This window comes from Pongo abelii, chromosome 11, assembly GCF_028885655.2.
Source record: "Pongo abelii isolate AG06213 chromosome 11, NHGRI_mPonAbe1-v2.0_pri, whole genome shotgun sequence".
Taxonomy (NCBI): Eukaryota; Metazoa; Chordata; class Mammalia; order Primates; family Hominidae; genus Pongo; species Pongo abelii.
This window is the reverse complement of record NC_071996.2, coordinates 82276877-82302412: the sequence shown is the minus strand read 5'-3', so window position 1 is coordinate 82302412 and position 25536 is coordinate 82276877. Positions and strand designations below refer to the sequence as shown.

The 25536-nt window shown below is 36.1% G+C and overlaps 1 protein-coding gene across 6 annotated transcripts in view; it reads left to right on the top strand.

Moving 5' to 3' along the window:
* The window catches only part of ZNF385B (zinc finger protein 385B), a 420524-nt gene that overhangs the window by 196383 nt on the left and 198605 nt on the right, over window positions 1-25536 (top strand). The window contains exon 1 of one of the 6 annotated variants that reach the window (XM_063712901.1): window positions 1510-1757. The exons of the other annotated variants lie outside the window; for them this stretch is intronic. Within the exon in view, the coding sequence (XP_063568971.1) occupies window positions 1748-1757 (10 nt within the window). The 5' untranslated portion in view covers window positions 1510-1747. Of the gene's footprint in view, window positions 1-1509; window positions 1758-25536 lie in introns of those variants that run through there. 6 annotated transcript variants of the gene reach the window in all.

The following is a 25536-nucleotide window of genomic DNA, read 5'->3' as shown; positions in this document are numbered from 1 at the left end:
TTGTGGGTAGTTATTATAAGATGCAAATGATTATGGATGCACACTGATTTAGAGCTGTGAAAATGTGTTTGAAAAGTCTTAGATTCTAAGTAATATGGCAATAAAGCAATTTATAATGGATATTATCCTCATCCTAGATGTTAGGGGTAACCTAATAAGGTAGAGCAATGGTTCTCAAAGTGTGGTCCCAGGACAAGTAACACCAGCATCACCTGGTATATTAGACAGGGTTCTCCAGAGATGCAGAATCAACAAGATATAGATGTAGATATCAGATATAGATATATGAGGGGGATTAAGGGAATTGACTCACACAATTATGGAGGCTTAGAAGTCTACGACAGGCTGTCTGCAAGCTGGAGACCCAGGATGCTGGTGGCATGGCTCAGTTCAAGTTCAAGGCCTCAGAACCAGGGAATATACATATATTTGATATATCTATTGAATATGCAAGAGGCCTAAATTTCATAATGGCAAAAATAGGCCTTGGTCTCTTTTGTAATTGTCATCCTTAGCCATTTCTCTTTCTTTGTTCCCTTTGCTTTAAATTATCCTGTTTTCATAGTCCTTCCCCATTTTCCTTTTACCAACTTAGATTCATTTCCCTTTTACAGTTTTCTGAAACCTTCTCTCCCTCGCTTTTCCTATTTTTAACTTTTTAACCTTGCTTTGGCCAAAATAAAAGTAACTAGTCATGTTAACATTGAATCTCCAAATTAAGGAATAGAGAAATATAGAAGTATGAACAAGTACCGATAACACTTCACTATTAGGACTCTGGGAAGCTAAACTGCTGTCCTCTGTCATTATAACAAGTAAAAGACAGTATCTATTGGAGGATAATATAAAAGCAATTGCTAAAATATGCTAATATTTGGGCATGTCATTTTATTTTCTATTTTAGAAAACATAGTCTCAGAAATCACATTCATCTCATTGGCTTTAGTGCTGGCTTGCATGCTATGTATTCTTCTTTTGGGCCCAGACAAATTTTATTTTTTAAAAATTGTTAATACACATGCCATAGAAAAATAACAAGAGACGAGATGTTCCTTTGTTGAATGTTCACTGTAATATCCTTATTGCTTAAAAACTGTAAGGCTTGTTCTTCTCTCAGGAGAAGCCTATTTCAGAAATAATTATCTTTGTATTGGAGTCAAACAATCCATCATGAAACTGAAATATCATTGGAGGTTCAAGCTCATAGCACCAAATAATAAATATATCTGTATTTTCTTATCATTGGTGAGCCATGTATGCATCATAAAAACTAGAAAAAGTTTATCAAAGTAAAAGAACTTGGAAGCAGACATTAATAAAGATAAGCAAATATTAGTGGAATGGAAAACAGAAGAAATAAAAATAAAGCACGTATTTTAAAAATACTTTGTGAATTGAGTAGAAAATTTTACTTGGGAATTTTAAAGAAACAGCATGATCAATTCAGAATTTACATCTCAAACTCCAGTGAAGTAACCTACTTTTCCATAATTTTTGTTGGCTCTGTAGGCTGAGGAGGCAACATCTACTGACAGTCACTGTATTGTTTGTTAGTTTCAAACAAGGTACACAGTGAGTGAGTGGAGTCAGGCCAGTACTCCAGATGACTTAGGATACAAGGAGGAGTTTGTGAAGGCTCACACTCAATCTGCAATAAAACCGGTGGCAGGTTAACGTACCTCTCAGCTCCTGATACATTTGTTATACAGAAATTATAGACTGGCTGACTTAACTATTGCTAAGAAACATGCTTCTTGGTAAGTAGCATAATTTACAAATGTTGATTTATTTTAAAATGATAGGAGATATACATATCTGGCTTTCGTTGTAATTTTCCAGAGTTATACAGATTTCATACAGTGCTGGGCAATGTCATGATTAGTATTATTTGTCCTACTAGATTTTTAGGTGACAAGGTTTGGCAATTTAGAATAATCTTGGAAATGTATATATAAGTTAAAGAAGCAGTCATGATCAGTATTTGACCTGTATTTTTTAGTTCCGTTAAAATCAGCATAACATTTTTGGGTTTAATCAGTAGTTGTGAAAGACAATGGAGTCTTCATGATCTAAGTGTTAGCACAACTTCTTGTTTAAAATATTTTGGACATCTATATGTTGTTAAATGCTCTGATATGTATTCTAAAAAGGACTGGTTCTATGTGATTATTATAATACTTAAGATAAATGGAAATCCCTAGATTGTCAGTTTTAAAATTAGTTTCAAGAAGTGGAACAATGAAAAGGTAAAATTTTAATATGCTGTATATTTTTAGTAATATTCATAATTGTATATTATACAATATAAAATATTTGTACGTATAACATTTGCATGCATTAGTCTTAATAGAAATCTGACAGATCTTTCAAAGAAGGTGATATAGGAAGCTTTCTCATTTTATAAAAGAGCGTAATAAGAATTTCATTGGAAAATATATAAATGTTTTTAAAATGCTTCTTTTACTATCAAGTTAATATTGTAAAATACTAGTGGAATTTTAGGGCTTGGATTATTTATTTGGAAAGCAAACGTTTTCGTAAGAGAGTCTATTGGTAAGTACCCACTGAGCTGAGGAATTTTCCAGTTAAAAGCTAAACAGATATCTGAAATCTCCAGGAAATTTAGGTGAAAATATATTTTATTGCAATGATTATACTTCGAACAGTTGTGAACACTACCTCATGTGTGAGAACAATTTCAGTCTTTATTTTGGAGGTATGAAGAATGTCACTATTTTGGCCAGGCATGGTGGCTCACGCCTGCAATCCCAGCACTTGGAGAGGCCGAGGCAGGCGGATCGCCTGAGGTCAGGAGTTCAAGACCAGCCTGGCCAACATGGTGAAGCCCCATCTCTACTAAAATACAAAAATTAGCTGGCTGTGGTGGTATGTGCCCGTAATCCCAGCTACTCAGGAGGCTGAAGCAAGAGAATCACTTGAAGCGGGGAGGCGAAAGTTGCGGTGAGCCAAGATTGCGCCACTGCACTCCAGCCTGGGAAACGAGTGAAACCCCATCTCAAAAAAAAATAAGAATGTAACTATTTTAAGGAATGTTTGATAACCTATTGGGGATATAGTAAACGTAACTATATTAGTAGCTTAAATGATACTTTCACTTTTCAGTGTATTTAAGTAATTAAAATATTAGGTCAGTCTGCACAGAGAAAGTCTATAATTGATTATGTATTTGCAGTTCAAGTTTTGCCTTAATTTCAAGCCCACTATTCTACTTGGTAACAGTATTATAAGTAAAGAAGAGTACTAGTCTAGGAAATAGGAGACCCAGGTTTTCATCGTGGCTCCTCAAGACTGCTTCTAACCATTGGGTCATTTCCTGTATAAAATGATTTCTTAAAGTTTTACTCTATTTTTGCAAATCCACTTCTGCCTTCTTGGCTTCCATTATCCTGTGATATTGGCGACACTGTATACCTGTGTAAAATGCATCGGATATTTTAAACAAGGACAATCTTTTCACATGGGAGCTCCCTTTAGGTCATAAGGTTCAGTGCCATTGGTGGGGAAATAAGTGATGTTGGTGATTTAGGAGAATGATCCCAGCCTCTGGAAAGAGCACCTACGCTTGTGTGAAGTGTTCACCACTTTGTTTATCATTTACCAAGGTCCTGAGACATGCATGTTTGATGACCTTCAAAGAAAATTCTGACCAATACCCACCTCGAAGACACATATTTTTTAAAAGGGATCCTGCAGTTGAATTCATCTATGCAGTAGCTTCTCACATGCAAAATCATAAAATGTTTTCATACCATATCCATGACCTCTTCATTTGCCCAAGGTTTCCTCCCTTTGATTGAAAATTTAAAGTTTGCAGACTTGAGTTTTCCATCATTTCACTGTGGTGAGATGGCAAAGCATGAGCTTGAGATGATGGGAGTTCAAAACCCTTCTCCTCCACTTCCAAGTGGTTTCACGAAAACTACTTGTCCTTTCTGCACTCATTTTCTTTGTAAATAAGGATACCAATATTAAAGATGGCTGTAACGATTAAATAGGTAATATTTATAAAGTGACAAGTGTAATACTTTAACCAATAAATGGTAGACAATTATTGTTGTCTTACTAAATTTTTTTATCAACTGTCTTATTAAATTATCAACTGTTTCTATTTGGATTCACAACACTTTCTAGGATTGCTGAAACTGTATGGGTTTTATGAAGTTATTTACGTCAATGTTCCAGTAAGATGAGTGAATTATTTTCCTGTGTGAATTTAGAGTCAACCAGATCTAACTTTAAATTATAGTTGTGAGCTATAATTACTTCAATGGTTAAGACCATTTTGGCCTGGAGGAGTAAAAAGTTATATTTTGCACTGCATGTGAAAGAAGTATTTGTGAATTCATTTCTGCCTTCTATTCATACCTTGGTTAAAATGAGCCACGGTTTTGAGCAGTTTCTTTGGAACGTTACATAAACTTACTTATTCTTGGCCACATAGCAGTTGGGAATACGCAAACAGGCCTGAAAGGAACCAAACAGCAAATTCTTTACAAGCAGGAAACCTAATATTTACACAATAATAGGGTGATGGCCACTAAGGTGGCTTATGACTAAGTTTTCTTGTTCATCATGAATAGGAGCTAGCATCTTTTCTTCAAAGACTTGTGTTAATATGTTCAACGGGACTGGACTGAAGCACAATTGTGATGCAGGCATTTCAACACCAGAGGCTCTCCGCTCTTCCCCTCCCCTGCCCCGATACAGAGTGACCTCCCATTCTCCTCCTTTCCCTTATGAAACTGGCTTTCTGAGCTTCTATTTTATACCAAGATACAAATGGCTTGTTGTGGTTCATCGACGTTTTCTATATATTTGCATTTTAACACACTGAAAAACTTTAAGCTAAAAATCTAAAGCTCTAAACCCATACAATTGTGAGCAGTAAGAGTGACTTGAAAGGTTTTGGAGAAACATAGAGGTATAATATCTAAATCATACATATTCATTGCTCCCAAAGGGCAAAAAAATTATTCTAAGGAGCAAAAACTTATTCTTTTTATGTATGAGCACAGATATACATATGGTACATAGATATATGGTATATCTGTAGTATTAAAATTTCATGGAAGACAAGTATGAAATAAATGTCTAAGAAGGTTCCTTAGGAGAGCAACAATGAATAAAAAGGTTGAGAAACACTGCTGTAGATGAGGGTATCAAAGGACTCTATGAGCCTGCAGAGTATGAATTTTTGATGAATTGTTTTTTAATGTTTTTAGTAGGAAGGAACTGATGCCTGATTTAGTACTTATATTTGACACCAGTATTTATGTTTTAATACATCAAATATGATCAGCTGCTGTGTCATTACCCTTTTCAGTTTTAGTAGGAAATAAAGAGGAAAGACTTGAGGACAAGATATACTTAAATTTGAATCCAGCTGTACCTCTTACTTGTTCTGTGACCCTTGGCAAATCACTTACCCTCTTTAAGCCTCAGTTTTCTTCTGTTTAGTTTACTTGGGAATCAAAATGTCTACCTGATGGAATTCCAATATCATAAAGATTAATAAAAATAATATACATAAAACTTTCTGCAAATTGCCTACTGTATAATAAATACATGCCCATTAGTAGCTATAATTTTATTTGTTGTATCTTTTTACATCAATTACTGGTTTAAAACTTATTATAGAAAAAGAAATCTAGATTTAGCAGGTAAAGGTATTATCCATGAAGGGCAGAACCCCCTCTAAGACAAATGTTAATCTATTCATAAAAATAAAAGATAAATTTCTAATGTTTCTTTAAACCAGTAACCAAACCTATTAACATAAATAAAAAACAGAATAAAATCCAAATTAACATATCTAGACTGATATAATCTCTGTTAAATGTAGAATAATTGTCTGGGCTGTTCTATCGAAATACATTTTCTTTAAATACTACATTGCACTGAGCTGTAAAGTAATTGTTTTATTCCCCTAGAACCATGACTCAGTATTAGTTGGAATTCCCATCTGTTTGTGACGTCACTTTTGCCTCGAATGTTATTCCCTTACTGGGTAAACATATTTGCCTTTAGATTTCATGACATGTAATTGTAGGATAGATGAGTTAATTGAAAGGAAATAGTATTTCTTCCTGAGGATTCACATGGAGTTAGTCCAATTTAAGTATTAATGCAACTCTGTGGAAAATTTTTGTTTCTTTAAAAGGAGTGTCAACAATTTACCCCATCTCTCTCTCTCTCCCCCTCTCTCTCTTTCTTCCCGTTTTTTTCCTCCAAGTACTTGTTCTGCTTTTGTGATTTGCTCTTAAAACCCTAACCTATTAACATTGTGTTCAGGGTTTTTTTTTTTTTTTTTTGCTTTCTTTTCTTTATAAGATTAATATTTAATACCTCTAGAGACAAAACTCCAATGGAGAAGGGAAGTGCCTCAATTGTATGCATTGTTATGGCAAAATAGCATAAATGAGCAACTCTGATATGCATGATATATTCTCCATTGCCTTTTCAGCTTATCTTCTATTTTGGTAATTTATCTCCTCCACAATGTTTTTTCACTTTTCTGTACTACAAGTCATTAAGGATGAGTAACTGTAGAGTAGTATTCTCCGTGCCAAAGTGTGGCTTTGTAATTCTTGACTTGACAACAGAAAATATAGGATTTTGAGAAGCAGGGTTAAGAGAATTCTGTATATAGGCAACACATTTATCTAGCAGAAGTAGCCCACAAGTAGTGGAATCTAAAAACTACCCATAATACAATTATTCAAAACCTTTCCTAGCTTTCCAGAGAGTTGAAAGGGCAGAGTTTTCCAGGGTAGACAAACATCACATTTCAAAAGCATGTGAGAAATCAAAGAGCCTCATTTGGAATAAAATATATTGGCTCAGATTCTGTCTCCATATGCCTTAAAAATCATACTGCAAAAGGACTATGGAAGTTTTGACTTTAAAAAGCCATTAGGCTGCAAGTTGGGTTAAGAATACACACATACTAAATGACATCCTGGAAGTTGGGTGCATTATAGGTAGTCTCTAATCCATGTAGCATTGTCTTAAGTTTACTTACTGCCATTTCAATGAAAGAATCTGAGTTTCTAAGATAGTAAGAGGCAAATGTTTTAGCAGAGATTTCAAATAGAGCTCCTTTGAGAACCTCCCAGTGAAATAATTTCCCCAAACCTGGAAATCTAAAAGTGCCATCCCCAAGAGGTTAGAATGATGTTCACATACTTGAACTTGGAACTAAAGTATCATGAAGAATTAATATGGTATTCTTCATCCCTATTTATTTTAGTTAAGACAGGGAAAGTGACTTAATCAAGATGTCTTATCTAGGAATTTTTGAATTAAAATACAATCTTCTTTCCAAACATTTATTCTGCTTCCCTCTGTTCTTACCTAGTAGGCTGGACAAGAGCCCTGGCCCATGTGACAGGCTCCTATCCCCCTGCACTCGAAGGGGGTAGGGGGATAGGAAATAGGAGACCTAAGTTTTCATCCTGGCTTTTCAAGACTCCTTCTAACCATTGGGTCACTTCTTTTATGAAACTTCTTAAAGTTTTACTCTATTTTTGCAATTCCACTTCTGCCTTCTTGGCTTCCATGATCCTGTCATGCTGGAGACACTGTATACCTGTGTGCAATACACAGGATATTTTAAAGAAGGACAACCTTTTCACATGGGAGCTCCCTTTAGGTTAAGATTCAGTGCCATTGGTGAGAAATAAGTGATGTTGGTGATTTAGGAGAATGATCCTAAATCCATCCGTTGATTCTGTTTGCACCTCTGTCACCAAATCCAAGGTCTTTCCTCCTGTGAAATATACTAAAAAATTAATTGAGGCAGACCCGTAACCCTTCTCTATTAAAACTGTTTCTGTTTCTCCTTACCATTGTGCATCTCTATGTCTTTCTCTGGAAATATTTCAAAATAATTTGGAGAAACATTGTCAACTATTTTTCTTTCCTTTAGAAACATTAAAGTGGCCTTGGCTAGTGTGGGGAAGGCACTGGCTCGTCTGAGTTTGTTCACTAGCTGGGGTATTGTTAAATGAGTGAACACTTGTCACTGCTGCTCGTTGTCCTTTTTTTCTCCTTTACAACTCTCTTGGGCCTTTTAGGGTACTCCAGTGTGGTAGAAGGAAATAGAGATGGCTTGATAATTGATTTGTTCCTGCTATATTGGTTCTATGTCTCTTATAAAGTAGCAGGGCCTGATTCTATTCTATGTGGTATCAGTCAGAGTTTTGACTGAACACTGAAGGCATAAACAGCCAGATTTTCAATTAGAATTTAAGGACGTACTTACAGAGATGTGGACAGGTTTAGGGGAGTGAGTAGCTGATGTTAAGGTACTTATTGACCCGCCATAAGTCTCCCCATTCCTGAAAAGGAAGGGGAGGTAATGGAGTTGCCTAAGTTTATTAAGAGCTGAAACTGGAGGCTGTATGGAAACTACTCAACAAGAGCTGTTCTTTTAGAGAGAGGCCATTGCCAGAATGCAGGCATAGAAGGAACTCAAAAGAAATACCCTGACTTCTCCCTTCTTCTGTGCAGCAGTAGTGCACGGGGTCTAGTGAGGGAGATCTATTGACTCCTAAAAGAAATGGTCCCAACTTGTCCTTTTGCATGTTGATATGCTTTTTGATGGTGTCCTGATGTTCTATGACATCAGCTGGCATGTGTCACAGCCATCCATGTACCTGTCTGTAGCAGCACCAGCTCCTAGTTCTAAACTCAACTGTTTTCGTTTTTCTATGCATTTAGAACAGAGATAACCATTACTTTAGTCAATAACTTAACAAATTTTTATTGAGCATATATTATGGGCTGAATACAATGTTAGGAAGGCCCCAAGGATATCAAAGTGAACGAAGCAGGAAAGAACCCTATCCTTAAGCAGTTTATGTCTCGATTTTTTTTCCCTGCCTAAACTAAGACTTTAAGAACTCAGAGACTCTTCTAGAAATCTTTAATCTTCTGATTTTTTTTTTTTTTTGGTGCTTTTCTCAATTCTAAACAATTGAGGTGACCAAATCAATAGGTAAGGTATTTATTTATAGTACTCTATTATGTATCATTGTCATTCATTCATTCAAAAAATTACTTCTGATCATCTACTATGGTTAGTATATGTAGAAATTGATAAATTAGTAAAATATCTAAGGGTTTAGGGTTCTGCTCATCTAGCTAAAAGCAGATATGCAAATAACTACAATGGCAAGGTGTCAAGAGCAAGGGACTAGCAAATGATTCCATTGTTTTGGATGAGGGTGACTGAGAGTTATGGTAATAACTATAACACCAATTTCCTGGCTGCTCAGACAAGCAGTTTAAAGACTCACTGCTAGTAATATGTGCTTTTATTTAATGGGAATCCGGTAAGTACTTACTTGTAAAAAGCAGGGTTTTCCAGAATCCATTGGCACAAACTGTTCAACTCCTTGACATACACACAGAACAATTCAGTCACAGTGTTAACACTGTTTGGGATAAACTATGTGACTGTGAATTAGGGAGGTCAGAAGAAAGTATGTTTTTAGACATCATTGGATGTATACTTTTTATTCGTCCTATAGCCTATACTTTAGAAACATACTCATTGAAACTGTGAAAAATGAAACCACACCATGAAAAAGTTTTCCTAATAATAGCATTATTTGTGTATCTTAACGGTAACTATGGGCTCTTTATAGCTACTTAGGAAATAGCTCTTGTCATGTTTCCAAATCTATATCTTAAAATGCTTTGTCTAGACAAGAGTTTGCTGATCCTGTGACATATTAAAAATGGAGCTCAGTTCTGTTTTTTAATCTGGGACTAAAAATTTTCTCTGGCAGTACACTTTTGGCACACAATTTGGCTCTTTCTATCTTCTCTAAATAACTTTTTGATTCTCTTTTCCATTATTTTCTGGAGAAAAGGTGTCCCTGATAAAGATAAGGGAAATGAATCTTAGCCATTTTCCGTTAGGAGCACAATCTTCTTCAGGTTCACCACAACATCCACAGAGAATGGATTCATACCTTAGCTCTGACTTTGTTAACACCAGCTCATCATACAGATGGTTTAGTACTCAAACACCAAGGAGGTCTCTGCCAGGCAACATTCAGATTCTCCTCATCCACTTACAGATCCATATTTGGAGGTTCTCATAAAAATCAGTCTCGGGGACTGTCTTATTGGAATTTGGGGTTTTATTTTTAAAATATTTTTATTTGTAGTGAATGAGGTTGAGTGTTTATATACTGTAGAATGTACAGTATATTCAAGTAACTGGGAAACAGTGTAAACTTATTTTTGTATAGTATGTTGGTTATATTTTAAAATATTATGCTTGGTGTGTTTTCTTTTGTCTCCAGACAGCTTTTCCAATGAAGGACCTTTAAATGTAAAGCCATTTGTCAAATTATTAATCTAAAAAAGTGAAACAAATATCTTATTTTCCTGTTTCTGGACTTTTTGGACATGCTCAGTGTTTGTTGATTAACTTTCTTTTTCAGATGAACCATTGAATGAACGCACTGCTTTACATTTATTGATCCCTCACCTGAAAATATATTATTGAACATTTTGTTTCAAAATATAGCATATACACTATTGAAAAATAAGTGTATCCTGTGTCAGTTACCTAATTTGAAGACAACTTGTGTGATTTTACCCTTTTGCCAGATTTTCCTTGCATGGTTAAAAAAAAATCTTGGGAGAAAACATGTACTCTGAAGACATTAAAGTCTTCAGAATTTTAACAATTATTTAAACAATTATTTAAACAATTATTATGTCTGTCTCTTATATTATGCAGTTAAGGTAAGTCATGTCCTTTCTTCTTTGAGTAATACCAGTGGCACAGGGGACTCAAAAGGCATTGTTTCCAAATGTTTGCCATTTTGATGCTAATGATAACTATTATGATATTTTGCCTTAATAAATTCTTACATTGTAATAAGGTATGATTGTATCAATTGTCTAGTGGATTTAATGCCTCTTAAATGTCTGGTAAGGTAGGGAAAGGATTACCTATCAGTCAGCCAAGTCTTGTGCTGTGACACATTGAATCAAAGAAAATTCACTTCCTTGCTATAGATAAACACAAAAGACTTTCGTTTCTTGGTTTCTCACTGCCCTACCTTATTGATTTGCTTTTCTTCTACTTCTGATAAAGGCAATGAAATATCTATCCTGTATGGAATAAATGTGAGTTACTGATGTAACCAAATGACTGCCAAAGGCACAGTGCCACTCTACACATGACAGCTTGTTACAGGATTCGTCTTTCAACAATAAAACCCTACAGCCTTTGCACTAAGCTCAAGCATGAAGGATATCATGTTATCCTTTCAGCATTTCATAGTATCTTTTACTTGGGCTTTTATTTGTCTCCAGGTATCCCTTATCTTGAATAATGTATGTCACTTTCTCTCATACATACCTATTTTTGTGATTTCCTCTGAATAAACCTTATTTATCAAGGAAATATTCTCCATGGACCAGTGTCCTGAACATGAAGCTTTGATATAATGGAACTAAATGTAAATTAGAATTTATTTCCTTTTCTCCTACTTCAAACACATGGATCCTTTCCCAAAATATGTATATATACACCCAATCTTTCCTGGTGAAATCTCTCACTCTACTTGTTTAGTGTTCTAGAATCTCCTAGAGAAGAACTGTTTTGAGTGTAGTCTACATGTTACATACATGACAGTAAACACAGATAGGTGCTTCAAAAATGTTGAAATCACACATTTGTGAACTGGCTATGTATATGAGGTACTGGCTCATGCATTTATTTAACCATATGTCATTATTGCCCGCCATGTGCCAGACTCTGTGCTGAGCACTGAGTCTCCAGGCGTGACATTTCTTTTCTCTTAACAAAGTGGACAGCAGGAAAAGGAAGGGTGCCAATACTAGGAAACGTAAACAGGTCTTATGATTAGAATTATGTTCTTAAAATGTATTTTGTACTGATTTTATTTTATTTTATTTATTTTATTATTATTATACTTTAAGTTTTAGGGTACATGTGCACAATGTGCAGGTTAGTTACATATGTATACATGGCAAAATGTAACATGGTAAAACTTAAGAATCTAGAAAGAAATGTAACAAAAAGCTAAACTTTCTTTCCTCTTCCCCAAACCTCCAATGTTTATTTCCCCAAATAAATTTTGCTAGTGGATTTTGTGCTTTGTTTCAAAGTAAAACAAAATAAATCAAAACTAAAAACACACAAGCACGCAAACATATATACATGCACACAAATTGTATTATATGATATATTCTGCACCTTTATATTTTTACTTAGTACTATATCTGGTGTATCATCTTATAGCCTTTTTCATACTATGACATATTTACCCCATAAGATAATTTTAAAATTTTGAAACAATCTCAAAATTACAGAAAATCTGCAATATAGAACCAATAACTTTTTCTTTTCTGAGTGAGTTACCCTGTCACCCTGGAGCGCTGTGGTATGGATTTTTTATAAGCAAGGCAATCTCCTATACAACTACAATACAATCATCAAAACAGACATAGATACATCCTATACCCAATCCTCAGACCTCATTCAGGTTTTGGCATTTGCTCTAATATAGATAGATATAAATCCATTTCAAAATCACTGATTATGTATCATTGTCATGCCTATTCAGCCTTCTTTAGTCTGGAAAATTCCTCAGCATTTTGTTCTGTGGTGGTGGTGTTTTTTAATTTTCATGATCTTGACTCTTGAAAATTACTGCCCAGTTTGTGTTTCCTGCTGTTTCCTTTTGATTGACTTCAGGTTGTGTATCTTTGGTAGGAATATCATGAAAATGATGCTGTATTCCTTTTATTATATCCTATCAGATCTCAGGTAGTTTTAATTTCTCCCATTACTGATAATGTTCACTTTGGTCCCTTGTTAAAGCTCATATTTTCCAGGCTTTTCTACCGTAATCTTTTCATCCTTTATAATTAATAAGCATTTTGTGCAGAAGTATTTGAAACCTTACGAATATCTCATTCTTTGTCAAACTTTCCATTTACTCATTTATTTCTATCCGTATGGATGACAGTTTCCTGTTTTATTCAGTGAGTTATAACCCCTTACTATCATCAATTATTTTGATGTGCAAATTTTCCCAGATTGGGCCAGAGGGAGTTCCTTCAAGCTGCCTCCTGTGTCCTTTTGACTCAGGAGCCTTGTCATTTTTTGAGCACTTCCTTGCTATCTGTTCACAGTAAGACATTTCAGGCTCATTTTGTACTTTCCTTATCCCAGCCCTGATGTCAGCCTTTCTCTGAGAAGTCCTGGTTGTTTGTAATGGAGGGTAGTATTTGGAAACCAAGATTTGGGCGTTTTAGGGGGTGTTGCTGCTCTCAAACCTTCTTAGTGGCCAGTGCTCGGAGCAAATGTATATATGTGCATGCACATACACAAACGTGCACATGTACATCCATTTATATCTGTCAGTGTATGTTGAAAACCATGACTTTACACTGATACCTCCAATCAGACACCACAGAGTGTACTCTTATTTTCTCCCTTTCCCTGTTTATAACTTCTCCAAGATTGAGAAGCTGGTTCTTATTATCCTAATATATTTATGAAAGTGATCAACACCCCTGTGTAACCATCTCTCGTTGCCACTGCCACCTTTCCTTATTAGATGCCTCCTCATCCCAACTGGGCTCTGACACACCACATGGGGCTGCCAGCACCCTACCCTTCTACCCCCATGTGGAAGACCTCTCTATTCCACCCATGCACCAATACCCCATGGCAAGCTGAGTCCTACCCCGTAGCATGGACATCCTCCTCACTCCACTCGGGTTGCCCCCATGTGTGGACACTTTCATTGTCCTCTGGAGGCCCTGACTCCCCATGCTGGGCACTGCTCTGCCACAGTCACCTTTCTCTGTTCTGTTCTGACCCCCCTTTTCTGAGTCCCCAAGGGTCCCCCACCCCCACGGTGAAGCAGAATATACCTTGCTCTGTTTCATCTAATAACTTTAGAAAAGAATTGCTCAAGAAAATTAAGGAGAGAGTGAATTCTTATCATTGTCTGCCAGTATTTTAATTTGAATAATGATAAAGGAGGAATAAAAAAAGTGGCTTAGACCACCTCGTCTCTTGTTTCTGAGTCTCTTTCTCTCCCCACAGTGAGAGTAATCAGTGATTAGTGATGTTGTTAGTGTATATTTTGCCTTTTTAATGTAGGTAGTCCTTAATTTATGAACCCTATAGGAACATTCTGTGTACTTGAATATCTTCTCCTGGTTTCCCCTATCCCTGGGAACTCCTAGCCACATACCTGCTCTTTTTGTTTCTGGTATAGCTGCTATTAAGGGAAACCTCATTCCAATACCATAGTCACTAACACAGGAGATTGTGGTCCTCTTTTGTCACTTCTTACTTATTTAGAGCTCAGTGATCTCCTGGTCAGACTCAGGACCAGGACTCAGCAGTATGGTATATAGGCCTATGGCTGGGGTTGGGTAGGAGGGCTCTAGACAGCTCTAAGTAGCAATGGGCTGGACACTTCAGGGCATCCATAGCATGGTTTGATTTTGTTATATGCGTGTAACAAAATGTTGATGTACCACATAAATATGTTCAAATATTATGTATCAAAAAAAGATTAAAGGAACTTCAGGGCTCAGGGAATTTGAGAGTTCCCAGATAGCATAGTGACAACTTTAGCCACATTAAGGTTTGTTAGATTCTTTCATGCTAACTACAGAACATAGGCAATTGTATCTGGGGAATGCTGCAGACTGCAATAGAAGTTTGCAGCTGTTGGGTGTTCTATTCACATATAGATAAGACATGGTGTGGGAGGTTTGTGCTGCTGGGCGAGTTTGTGTCGGCCTGACCCAGAGGGCAGGCAGTCTGTTTCTGTCTGTCTAAAAGTCAAAGCTGTGACATCTGACACTGATAACAAAAAGTAATGTTTGTATGAAATTTTAATCCCTCAAAGTTTGCTGCTCATGGGTTATAGCTTTATCTATGTCTCTGATTACATATTAAATAGTTTATAAATTTATTCATGCAATAGATCTCGGAAAATTTTCCCCAGAGGAGGACACTCTTGCCATTTTAAGCAAACTCAAAAATCACATACCTATTGACCTGATTGTAATCTGTTTATTCGTGACATTTAAACTAGGAGCACATTTTTGTAAATGTACTCACTTTGCAAATTGTAGGCTACGATTTTAATTTGGCATGTTAAAGTATCTTTCATTACACCAAATAAAGTGCCAAGCCCATAGGCTCAGAGAACCTGAAGGTTTTACAGGCAGCAAGTCAGGGAGATTTATTTTGGGTCCTGGGCTGAGGGCTCAGGCTGTCAGCAGGAGCTCATTTATTCATTCCTTATTCAGTGGATATTAATGAGCACCTCCTGTGCTCAAAATACTGTTAAGTAGGTAACAGGATACAGAGAAGTATGACATCAGGGTCAGGGTTTTTTGCTTATTTGTTTGTTTGCTTTTTGAGACAGAGTCTCGCTCTTGTCGTCCACGCTGGATTGCAGTGGCACAATCTTGGCTCACTGCAACCTCTGCCTCCTGAGTTCAAGCTATTCTCCTGCCTTATCCTCCTGAGTAGCTGGGTTTACAGGCATCTGCCACCACACCCAGCTAATTTTTGTACTTTTAGTAGAGATGGGCTTTCGCCATGTTGGCCAGGCTGGTCTCGAACTACTGACCTCAGGTGATCTGCCCGCCTCGGCCTCCCAAAGTGCTGGGATTACAGGCATGAGCCACCACGCTCAGCCAGGTTTAGGTTTTTAAAGATCACTCTGGCAGCATTGTGGAGGATGGAATTCAGGAGAGGTAGTCAAAGGCAGGAGCGCTAGCTAGAGATCACTACAGTGTTTAGGGGAAGAAGCTGGCTTGAGGTGGGGATGGCGATGGAAAGAACGAGACAGATTATATCCTATGTGGTTCTTAAACTTCCCCAGGGTTGTGAGCCACTCTCATCATCAGATGAAAACCTTTGACCTCTACAGAGAGAAAAGTGCATATAGGCATGAATAAAAATACAGTTTCACAAGGCCTGCTGTTCATCATCCCCATCAGGAAAGCAGGGCACAGGCCTGGATTCTAGAGGTCTCAACTGACACCCATCAATGAGCCCTGCCCTATAGGACTTCAGGAAAGGAGAGCATGCATCAGGCTGGACTCATGAGAAAGAAAGCCCCACATAGGAAGGGGTACATGAGCCAGGACCTGAGATGAGGATGGGGAAGGCACTTTAGATCGAATAAGCAGTCTCCAGGCTTTTAGCACTGTATAAGTCTTCATTAACTATATTGGGAGAACCATAAAGCTCGAGTCTTAAGAGTAATTGGTTCCCAGGGGACGCCTCAGAATTCTTCCTCATTACATTATGTAATAGTGCAAATGAAACCCATAACATATTGCCTGTTAGGTAGACCTCAGTCAATATTAGTTCTTTTTATTATTAAGTACATCAAAATACATAAAAGATTTGTGATGTGAGGATGTTTCTCCAGATTGATAGTTATTTGACAGCAATGGCTTAATTGTATCAGCAGTCCCCAGTATTAGGAATAAAAATGGGTTAAGAGCCAGCCCTGGAAAGTTTAGCATTTCTCAAACACACTGTCAGAAATTACAAAGTTCTGCTTTGTAGGATTGGGTGTCACAATACGTGACTCCTGGAAGTGACAGAATTTGTTCCAGCTGCTGTGCTGAGCCACATTAAAGTTAGACGTTTCTTTCATTTGCTGTAAGTCTAATAAAGTGGTAATTTGGAGTGTACCTGTAGTATTTTAATGTTTTTCACAAACTTCTCTACCGCTAAAATTCTGACAGCTCCTTCTCTGACAAGAGTTCTACAGATGGATGACACTGCCTCAGCATAAAGCCATCTCTTGCCAATAAATAATAATGGGAAATTATAGTATGTATATATGTTACATTTTTAAAACAGGTTATAACAAACTTTGAACAAATTATGTGATCTATATGAGATGTAACAGTATATAAAATGGGACTGTAAGACAGGAAGTTTTACAAAGTGAAATCACCATTTCAAACACACTGTGATCAGAGGGGTGCTCAAAGGGATGCTTTTTAGGAAAATAAGAAAAAGGAGACACAGCAAGTGATGGAGTCTGTGAGTAATGAGCATGTTTATTTGATCAGGTGATGGGCTCAGACTTTCTTCAGGTTTTATTTTAGTCTAATGTCCCAGTCCTACCACCTATAATTCAGGAAATTATAGGAATAAAAAGTTGCCAAAATTATCTTTGGAAAAGTTGGCAACTTGATTTGAACTTTCACAATGAGAGTAAGTCTTTCACCGGAAACTGTTTGAAATACATATCTCTCTTAAATTGAGTTTTAAAATATGTGTGGCTTATAGACTATATAACAAAAGGCAGCTTTTCTGTTACATCTGTTTTTGGTAAATATCAACAAGTTGATAACTTCGATGCAGAGCATGTTTTTTACAGTGGCTGTGTGCATGCATTTTGTGGTCTGATTGCGATCTAGCTATATGACAGTGAAAGTTTAGGACCTAACTGGTAGGATTGTTCTGAGGTTTAAATGAGATAATTGGGTGTAAACCTTGGCAAGGGGCTGAAGATAGCAATCATTCAAGGCAAGTGAACTGCTAACATTACCTTCATCGAATGCTGGTGGCACTAACAAAGCGAGCTTCAAAATATCTAGGATATTTTGAAGTGATGATAGAATGGATTATGTCTGCTTTCCTATATAGTAGTTAGAAGCCAAACTGGAAGCAAACTCCAGGATTTCAGATTCCATATTCTTCTTGCCAGACTAGCAGTTCTCAAATATGATTAAACTTTAGTATCATCAGGGAAAATAGTTGTGGGGTGAGGGGTGTTTTGTTTGTAAGTGTAGAATCTTCTCAGAGAATCAAATTAAGCAGATTTAGAGTGGTGCTCAGGATTTTGAATGTTTTTAACATTTATAAACATAACATTTATTGAAGTATCATCTGTGAGCTAACATTGTGCTATATGATTTCTTTTCATTTTTTAATAAACAATAAAATTGACTTTTTTGAACTAGGAGTTTTGACACATACATATAGAGAGAGATTCATGAAACTACCACCACAGTCACAATTCAAACAGTTCCATCACTCTAAAAACTTATTTTGTCCTATACCCTTGTACTTACTTACACTGTCTCTCCATCCCCAACCCTTGGCAACAACTATGCTCTTCTCCACCACTATAGTTTTACCTTTTCCAGAATGTTACATATATGGACTCATACCGTATGCTACCTTTTGAAACTGGCCTCTTTTGCTCAGCATAAACTCTTTGAGATTCATCCTTGTTTTTGCAGGTTTAAATAGTTCATTCCTTTTTTATTGCTGAGCAGTATTTCATTCCATTTGATACCACAGTGGAACTAGATGAGTGGTCCTTTTGGAAACCTCAGTAACAGTCTGGAATCTGAAACTATATCAGTGACTTTTCATACTTCATTACATTAAATGCACTGTTCTGTCTGCATTTTGAATGGATCTTTTAACTATGTTTGATACTGTAATTTCTTGCATTGATCATTTAAAGAATATTGGTTTTCTGAAACACACAGATCATCTAAATGTTGATACCTTTCCTTATGTAATACTGAAAAAAATCACATTATTGACATCATCATCAATGATTTAAGTATTGAGAGGTTGTCAGGCTCACTGTGATGAATACTAGTTATTCAAAATCTTGTTGCTTTAAAGTCTGAATGTTGTAATTGACCAAAAAAACAAAAATAGTTTCCCTTGAAGTGATAGATTCACTTCATTTATTTTTGAGAAAATGTCTGTCAAATATCCAAATCTTAATAACCATAGCTTGTCTGTGAATCACTGTTTTGAGAGAAAATTGTGTTCTATCAGAAAAGGATCTAGGTCAGCTCACAACTGAAACAGTCATTCAAGGGCTTTTTGTTGAGACAGTCATGATACTTCCATACACAGCAGAGATACTTAGTGCATACTTTCCATTTTGCCACACGGAATATTCAAAATACATTTACTGAAGGGTTGAGATGTAATGAAATTAATCATTTTTACTACTTTATCCAAGGACATTCTTAAGAGAAATTTCTTTTTCTGTTTAAAATTATAAGTATATGGTGGTAAAGACAAAAACTATTAGTAGGTTGGCAGCTCTGCCTTTACTCTTCCTAAGCACCAGCAGTTTTACACACTATTGTTTTTGTATGATCAGCACAAGTGGTAACAGTGAAAAAGATGAATAAAAACAGTGTTATTATGAAAAAGTTTTCTCTTTGAAGAACTTCTGAGGGTGTCTCGGAACCCTTCAGGGTCTACAGACTACACTTGCAAAATTGCTAGATTATGCTTCATGCTGATTCAAACAAGAATAACTAAGATCAATATAGAAAATAGATTCTATGAGGAAAAAAAAGAGGAATGGAATTGTTGAGACAGGAGAGGACATGGATGAAGGAGTGGCTTCATTCACGTCTTCAGGTGTATGAGTTAGTTGAAGATCACTTGTTCTCCATGTTTGAGGATGTAAATGAAACTAGAGGAAGAACATTATTGACCATTAGAAGGGAAGCTGATGTGTCTTATGCCCTAGAGATCTTTAAAACAGACTCCCATTTACTCCCTTAAGACATCTGTTATTTTAAGTATCTGAAGGTAGAAGACAAGACCAAATGATTCCGTGAGATTCTAATATTGTGATTTTGTGGTACTAGGGATGTGTGGCTTATAAGTGTACCTATCTTTATTGTAGACATTTTTTTCTTTCAGACCGAAGTTTTCAATATCTCTGAAAACTCAATTTCATTCTAAATCAGTCTTCAGTTTCATGTGGTTTCTCAGAGCCCCTTGCAAGATGCTGTGCTTAATAACTTGCCCATTAAAATTGAATCAAACTTTGAGACAGACAGTGCCGCTAAGGGAGCCACACACATGCTAAGGAATAATGGGAAACAGATAATCATTAACAGATGTACCTTCTTCCCACCTTCATCGAAAGCATCTCAGGACACAAGAGAGCCTCCGATCATTGTCCATTCTACACTGTGGCTTCTGGAACAAAAGGGCTCGTCCTTCCTTTAGCTCAGCTACTTCAAGGGCTGAACAAGATTTGCTCTGGTTGGTAAGATTTCCCTACAGGGACAAGTTGGCTGTAAATTGATTTTTTTTTAATTTAAGGGATATGTCATAGAATTAAAAGTATCAGAAGTAGATTCTGAATGTTTAGGGACCATAGAGGTTCAATTTTGTTGTATGCATGTGAAACATAATGCTTTTAGGGGAGAAAATCTAAATTATATTTTATATTTATAAAATGGTAATTTCCAAGAGTCCATTTCTGCTTCAAGAAAAGTCCTACAGTTTGTCCCTTGAACTAACAAGCTGAAGCACAGCTGCAAACAAAGCTGTCAGAAATTGTCGAAGTCTGGGAAATGAAACTGTAAATGCACCTTAGCCTGTATAAAGAGACTTGGAGAAATAAGTTCTATTTCAGTTGTTTTGCCTGCAGAAAAATATAACTGCATGGGGAAGGTGTGAGAAGGGCAATTAAAAGTGAGTGGGTGACATTGAAGTGTCAATAACCAGACTGATTAAAAAGATTAGAATGTCATACCTTCAGGCTAAAAAAACAAAGGAATATGATTGAAGACTATAAAACTTTGTAGCATATGGCTGGGACCAAACACACCTGTTCATCAAATCTCTGTAAAGCAGCACAAAGAAAAACCTGTGGAGTTCTAAGTCAAAAAATAAAATATAACAAATAAAAAGAATCTTTTTTATGCATGGTCACATTATGGAAATAATGTAGATACAGACCTCTAAAAAAGATTCAAAGAGGATTTAGGAAAATTTGTGCTGAATAGATCCATAATAAAAGTTAAGGAAAAATAACTCTTTTCAGAGAGAAAGTACATTCATAACTTTGAAACTGGAAATCGGAGAAAAGAATTTTGCACCAAATGATCCATGTGTTTGCCATAGGTGGTGTTTATTATACCATTGTGTTCACAAAGAAGAAACTAAAAATTGTTCAGGCTAACGTTAAAATATGTTACTTAAGTTTTTTTGTTGTTACTCTGTTTTTTACTCAATTAACCAAGTGTAATACCAAACGGGACCTCCTGAGTTCGTTAGTTTATTCCACTGCTCCCCATAAGCTGTTTCAAAGCAGCAGTTGTCTTATTCTTTCCACTTAGCAATTTGCTGATCATCATTTTCAAATTGAATTTAAATGGCTCCCATTATAATTTTCTTTTTATTTTGATCAATTTCAAACCATATCCTACTGCAAGAATTGTACAAGAAAATACCCATATACTCCCTCATATAACTTTATTAAATATTAGTTTTTCCACACTTGCATTTGTTCTCTTACTCTCTCGAACTCTATAGAATGTTGATTAATGTTTCATATAGTTTTGTTCATACATTTATCTATCATTAATATGCATATATACTCATGCTGAATCATTTGAGAATTATTACAGATAAGAAGACACTTCACTCCCAAATTCTTCAGCATGGACATCCTAAAAACAAGAACATTCTCTGCAAAATACGTGGGAATATTGATAAAGTAGTAGTGATAGAGTACTACTATATAGCATGCAGTTTTGTCATATTTCCTCAATTGCTACAATAATATCATTTAAGTAATTGTTTTCCAACCTAGGATCCAATCCAGGATTACGCACTACATTTAATGGTCAGATCTTTGTGATCTCCTTTAAATTAAATAGTTCTTCAACTTTTGTTGTTGTTGTTCTGTATAACATTTACATTTTTCAAAAATCTAGGCTATTTGTTTTGCAAAATGTCCTTCCTTTTGGATTTTTTTATTCTTTCCTCATGATTAGATTAAGATTAAGCATTTTTGGCAGGCTATCTGCACAGGTCCTTCCCAGTGTCATTCTCAGAGTATGTAAGGTGTCAATGTGTTTCATTACTGGCAATGTTAAGATAAAGATAGTGTCTGCATGATTTCTTCATTGTAAAGAAACTTTTTAAAAATTCAAACGTTATCTGTGCAGTGATACTTTGAAACTGTGTGAATATTCTGTTTCCCAGATTTTTCCCTAGTGGTTTTAGCATCCATTGATGATCATTGCCTGAATTGGCTATTACTATGTGATAGTGAAATTCTAGTTTTCTGTTTCTACCATTACTTTTACATTTATTAGTTCATTTGCCTGGCTTTCCCTCCTTCCTCTACCCTTAAATTTTTAGAATCACTCTGTACTTATGGATACACTTTTTCTTTTTTATTATAACTTTTTTAGCATGATAATTTTGTTTTTTCTCAGATTTATTAAGGTATAATTGGCAAGTAACTTAATAGTGTACAATATTATATTTTGATATCTATATACATTGTGAAATTATTAAATCAAACTAACACATTCATCAACTCACATACTTATTTTTTGTGGTGAAAAGATTTACAGTCTACTCCTTTAGCAACTTCAAGTATACAAATACATTATTATTAACTATAGTCACCATGCTATACAATAGAACTCTGGGACTCCATCCAGTCTAACTAAACCTTGATACCCTTTGACCATTTTTGATCATTTCATTTTTTTCTTTTCTTTCTCTCCCTTTTTTTTTTTTTTTTTTTCTGAGACAGGATCTCACTCTGTCCCCAGACTGGAGTACAGTGGCACCATCTTGGCTCACTGCAGCCTTAACCTCAACATTCTGGACTCAGGTGATCCTCCCACCTCAGCCTCCTGGGTAGCTGGGACTACAAGCACATGCCACCACTCTTGGATCATTTTTTTGTATTTTTTGTAGAGATAGAATTTTGTCATGTTGCCCAGGCTGGTCTCAAACTCCTGAGCTCAACCAATCAGGCTGCCTTAATCTCCCAAAGTGTTTGAATTACAGACATGAGCCACTGACCCTGACCATTTCTCAATTCAACAGTATTATAATCCATTTCTGTAATTTTTCATTTTGATACTCAAATTGTACCAAATGTGATCATCAGCAGGAGCCTTTCTGAGTTGGCTTGTTTCTTTTTGACTTGTTCTCATCAGTTTGAGCACATCCCCCATGGTACATTCAGATACTTCAGCCCTAACTTGGTCCCATCCCTGGTCCCTTTTAGTAGGGAGGAAATGGTATTCAGAAACCCAAATCTAGATAGTCGGTTTGCTTATTGCTCCTGGAGTGGCTTGCTTCTAGGTCCTTTCAGTGGATAATAGAATGAACACACACATACACAGTAGTATTATAGCTATATGGTATAGTGTTGCTATACTGTTACCATCAATTTCATTTCAACATTACTGGGTCTGCATTTCATATTTGCATTTCCATTCTCCCAAGTAAGAATCCTAGTACACCACAATATCAACATATTTATTTATTTCCTCAGTCCTACAACACACATGAAATAGTTTCAGATTTGCGACACCGGGACTGCTACCAAGAAAAAACTTACTGAGCCAGATTCGAAAATTCTTAAAATTCTTTTTGTCCTTAGAATATTTGTCTCTCTACATATAGTCAGAAGACTTTTAAAAAATAAACATGTAAATTAACTCTTCCTATTTCTTCTAACAAGTTGATAGAGGCTTAGGGGTTTTGTTGTCATTGTTTTCATTTGATTTTGTTGTGATAAGAACACTTAAGGTGAGATCTACACTCAACAAATATAGTATTGTAACTATAGGTACAATGTTGTACAGAAGACCTCTCGAATTTATTCATCTTTCATAATCAATTTTTCTCATATTTGTTTTTTAATATAGTCTATTGAAGAATTTTTTCCAACGTTGTTGATTTAATCTGTTTTGAGTATGCAGATAAATGCTGCTTTTAAGTGATAAGAAACCTAAATGTTACATTGCCAGCTATACGAAAATCCAGTCCAAATTCAGTGTTGTCTTCATACGTGTGATCTACTTAGAAACTTAAGAAAGAGAAAGCATAAATATTTTTCTTACTTGTACTCACAAAGATTTTAATTATTATTACCTCTCCAACTTTAAAATCAAGAGTTTTTTCAAGCATACTAATACTGCAAGGCAGTATGCAGTGGTGATTAACAATCTGTCTCTGGGATTAGATTGCCTAAAGGCAAATCCTGGTCCCCACCCCACCCCACCCCACCCTACATTTGCTAGTTGCAACCAGGTCAAGTTTGTTATCCTTTCACTGCCTTGTCCTCTTCATCTGTAAAATCAGGATACTGCAGGCATTCGGTGTGATGCTTGATGAATAGTAAGTCCCAAATAAATGTTACCTGTGATTTCAGTGGTGATGATGTTCAATTTGAAACTGTATTCTAGATATCCAGAGTTCCTAATACTAAATTAAAGACTTTTTTTTTTTTTTCTTGGTAACTGGGCTTTCTGTGGGTTTGGGAGTTGTTTGTTTTTCTCTATCTCAGTACTTTTGATGCATAAGGAAAAGTTAAAGCTTAACTAGAAGTTTTGGCATTGAGAATGACCTTGTCCTTGTGTTGAAGCATCTGAAAAATAAAAATAAAAACTCCGCCTATAAAATCCCAGTCAGTTGCTGCTGCTGGTCCTAGGGCAGGCTGTCTGTGTTGGGATGCCGAGCATTACTGCCACTATAATCACTGAGGCATCTGCCAGAGATCTCACGGCTGAAAACTAGGTAGGAAAGTCTGTATTATATCTAATAATAGCTCTGGAAATTTTCCTGAAATATTTGCTGGCCACTCCCAGGCTTGACAGGCATAGGTTACTATAACTAAAGCAAGGACATCATTTCTCCTCTTGCTAGTGAGTATTCTAGAGTACTAACCAAAATAATAACTAGAAATTACTTGCTATGAGTTTTTTATGTTTTCACTGTAGTGATCTTGGGTTTCAGCCAACAGTGGCTAGATACATTTATATAGATGTATTTTTAATACACAAACAGCTTTTTATAAGCTGTAGATTCATATTAACTATTCACTCCACCAATGCAATAAGAAAAAAATTATATCGACACGATTACTCTTTTATTCCACAAACAGTGTAAAATTATATGCTTGGCTTCTGTGTGTGTGTACTGAGGACTCCTGAGGATGCAGTCAAAGAGTCAAAGTTAAATATTAAAGGAATAGTCAAAACATTCTAGATAGGAAGGTCAAAATGCTTTGATTAACCATTGGCAAAGATTCAACAGTGAGGTGATGATTCTCTCAAGATGAGTGATTACTGTGAAGCCAATGAAGCTTAAACTTCAGGGGCCCTCACTTGTATGGGTTCTTCCAAGGCCCTGAGAGGGCTTGAGAAGTGTGTCCATGTGATCATATGTCTTCGTAATATTTGCTAAAGTGAGGGATTTTAACCACAACTGGCTAAGACAACTGTTTTGTTCCATTCCAGCTTTTCCTTCATCTCACTTTTCCTCATGTTGGGTGGTATTGGGGGTAGCTTTGGGCAGAGGAGACTAAGGGTCGCAGATATATTTACTCAGAGTTTAGTGGGATGTGCATAAATTCTGCAGTCACTTCTGTGTATAATTAAGCTATTGCCAGCCATGCCAGCGAAGGAAAGGCTTCTAGATTC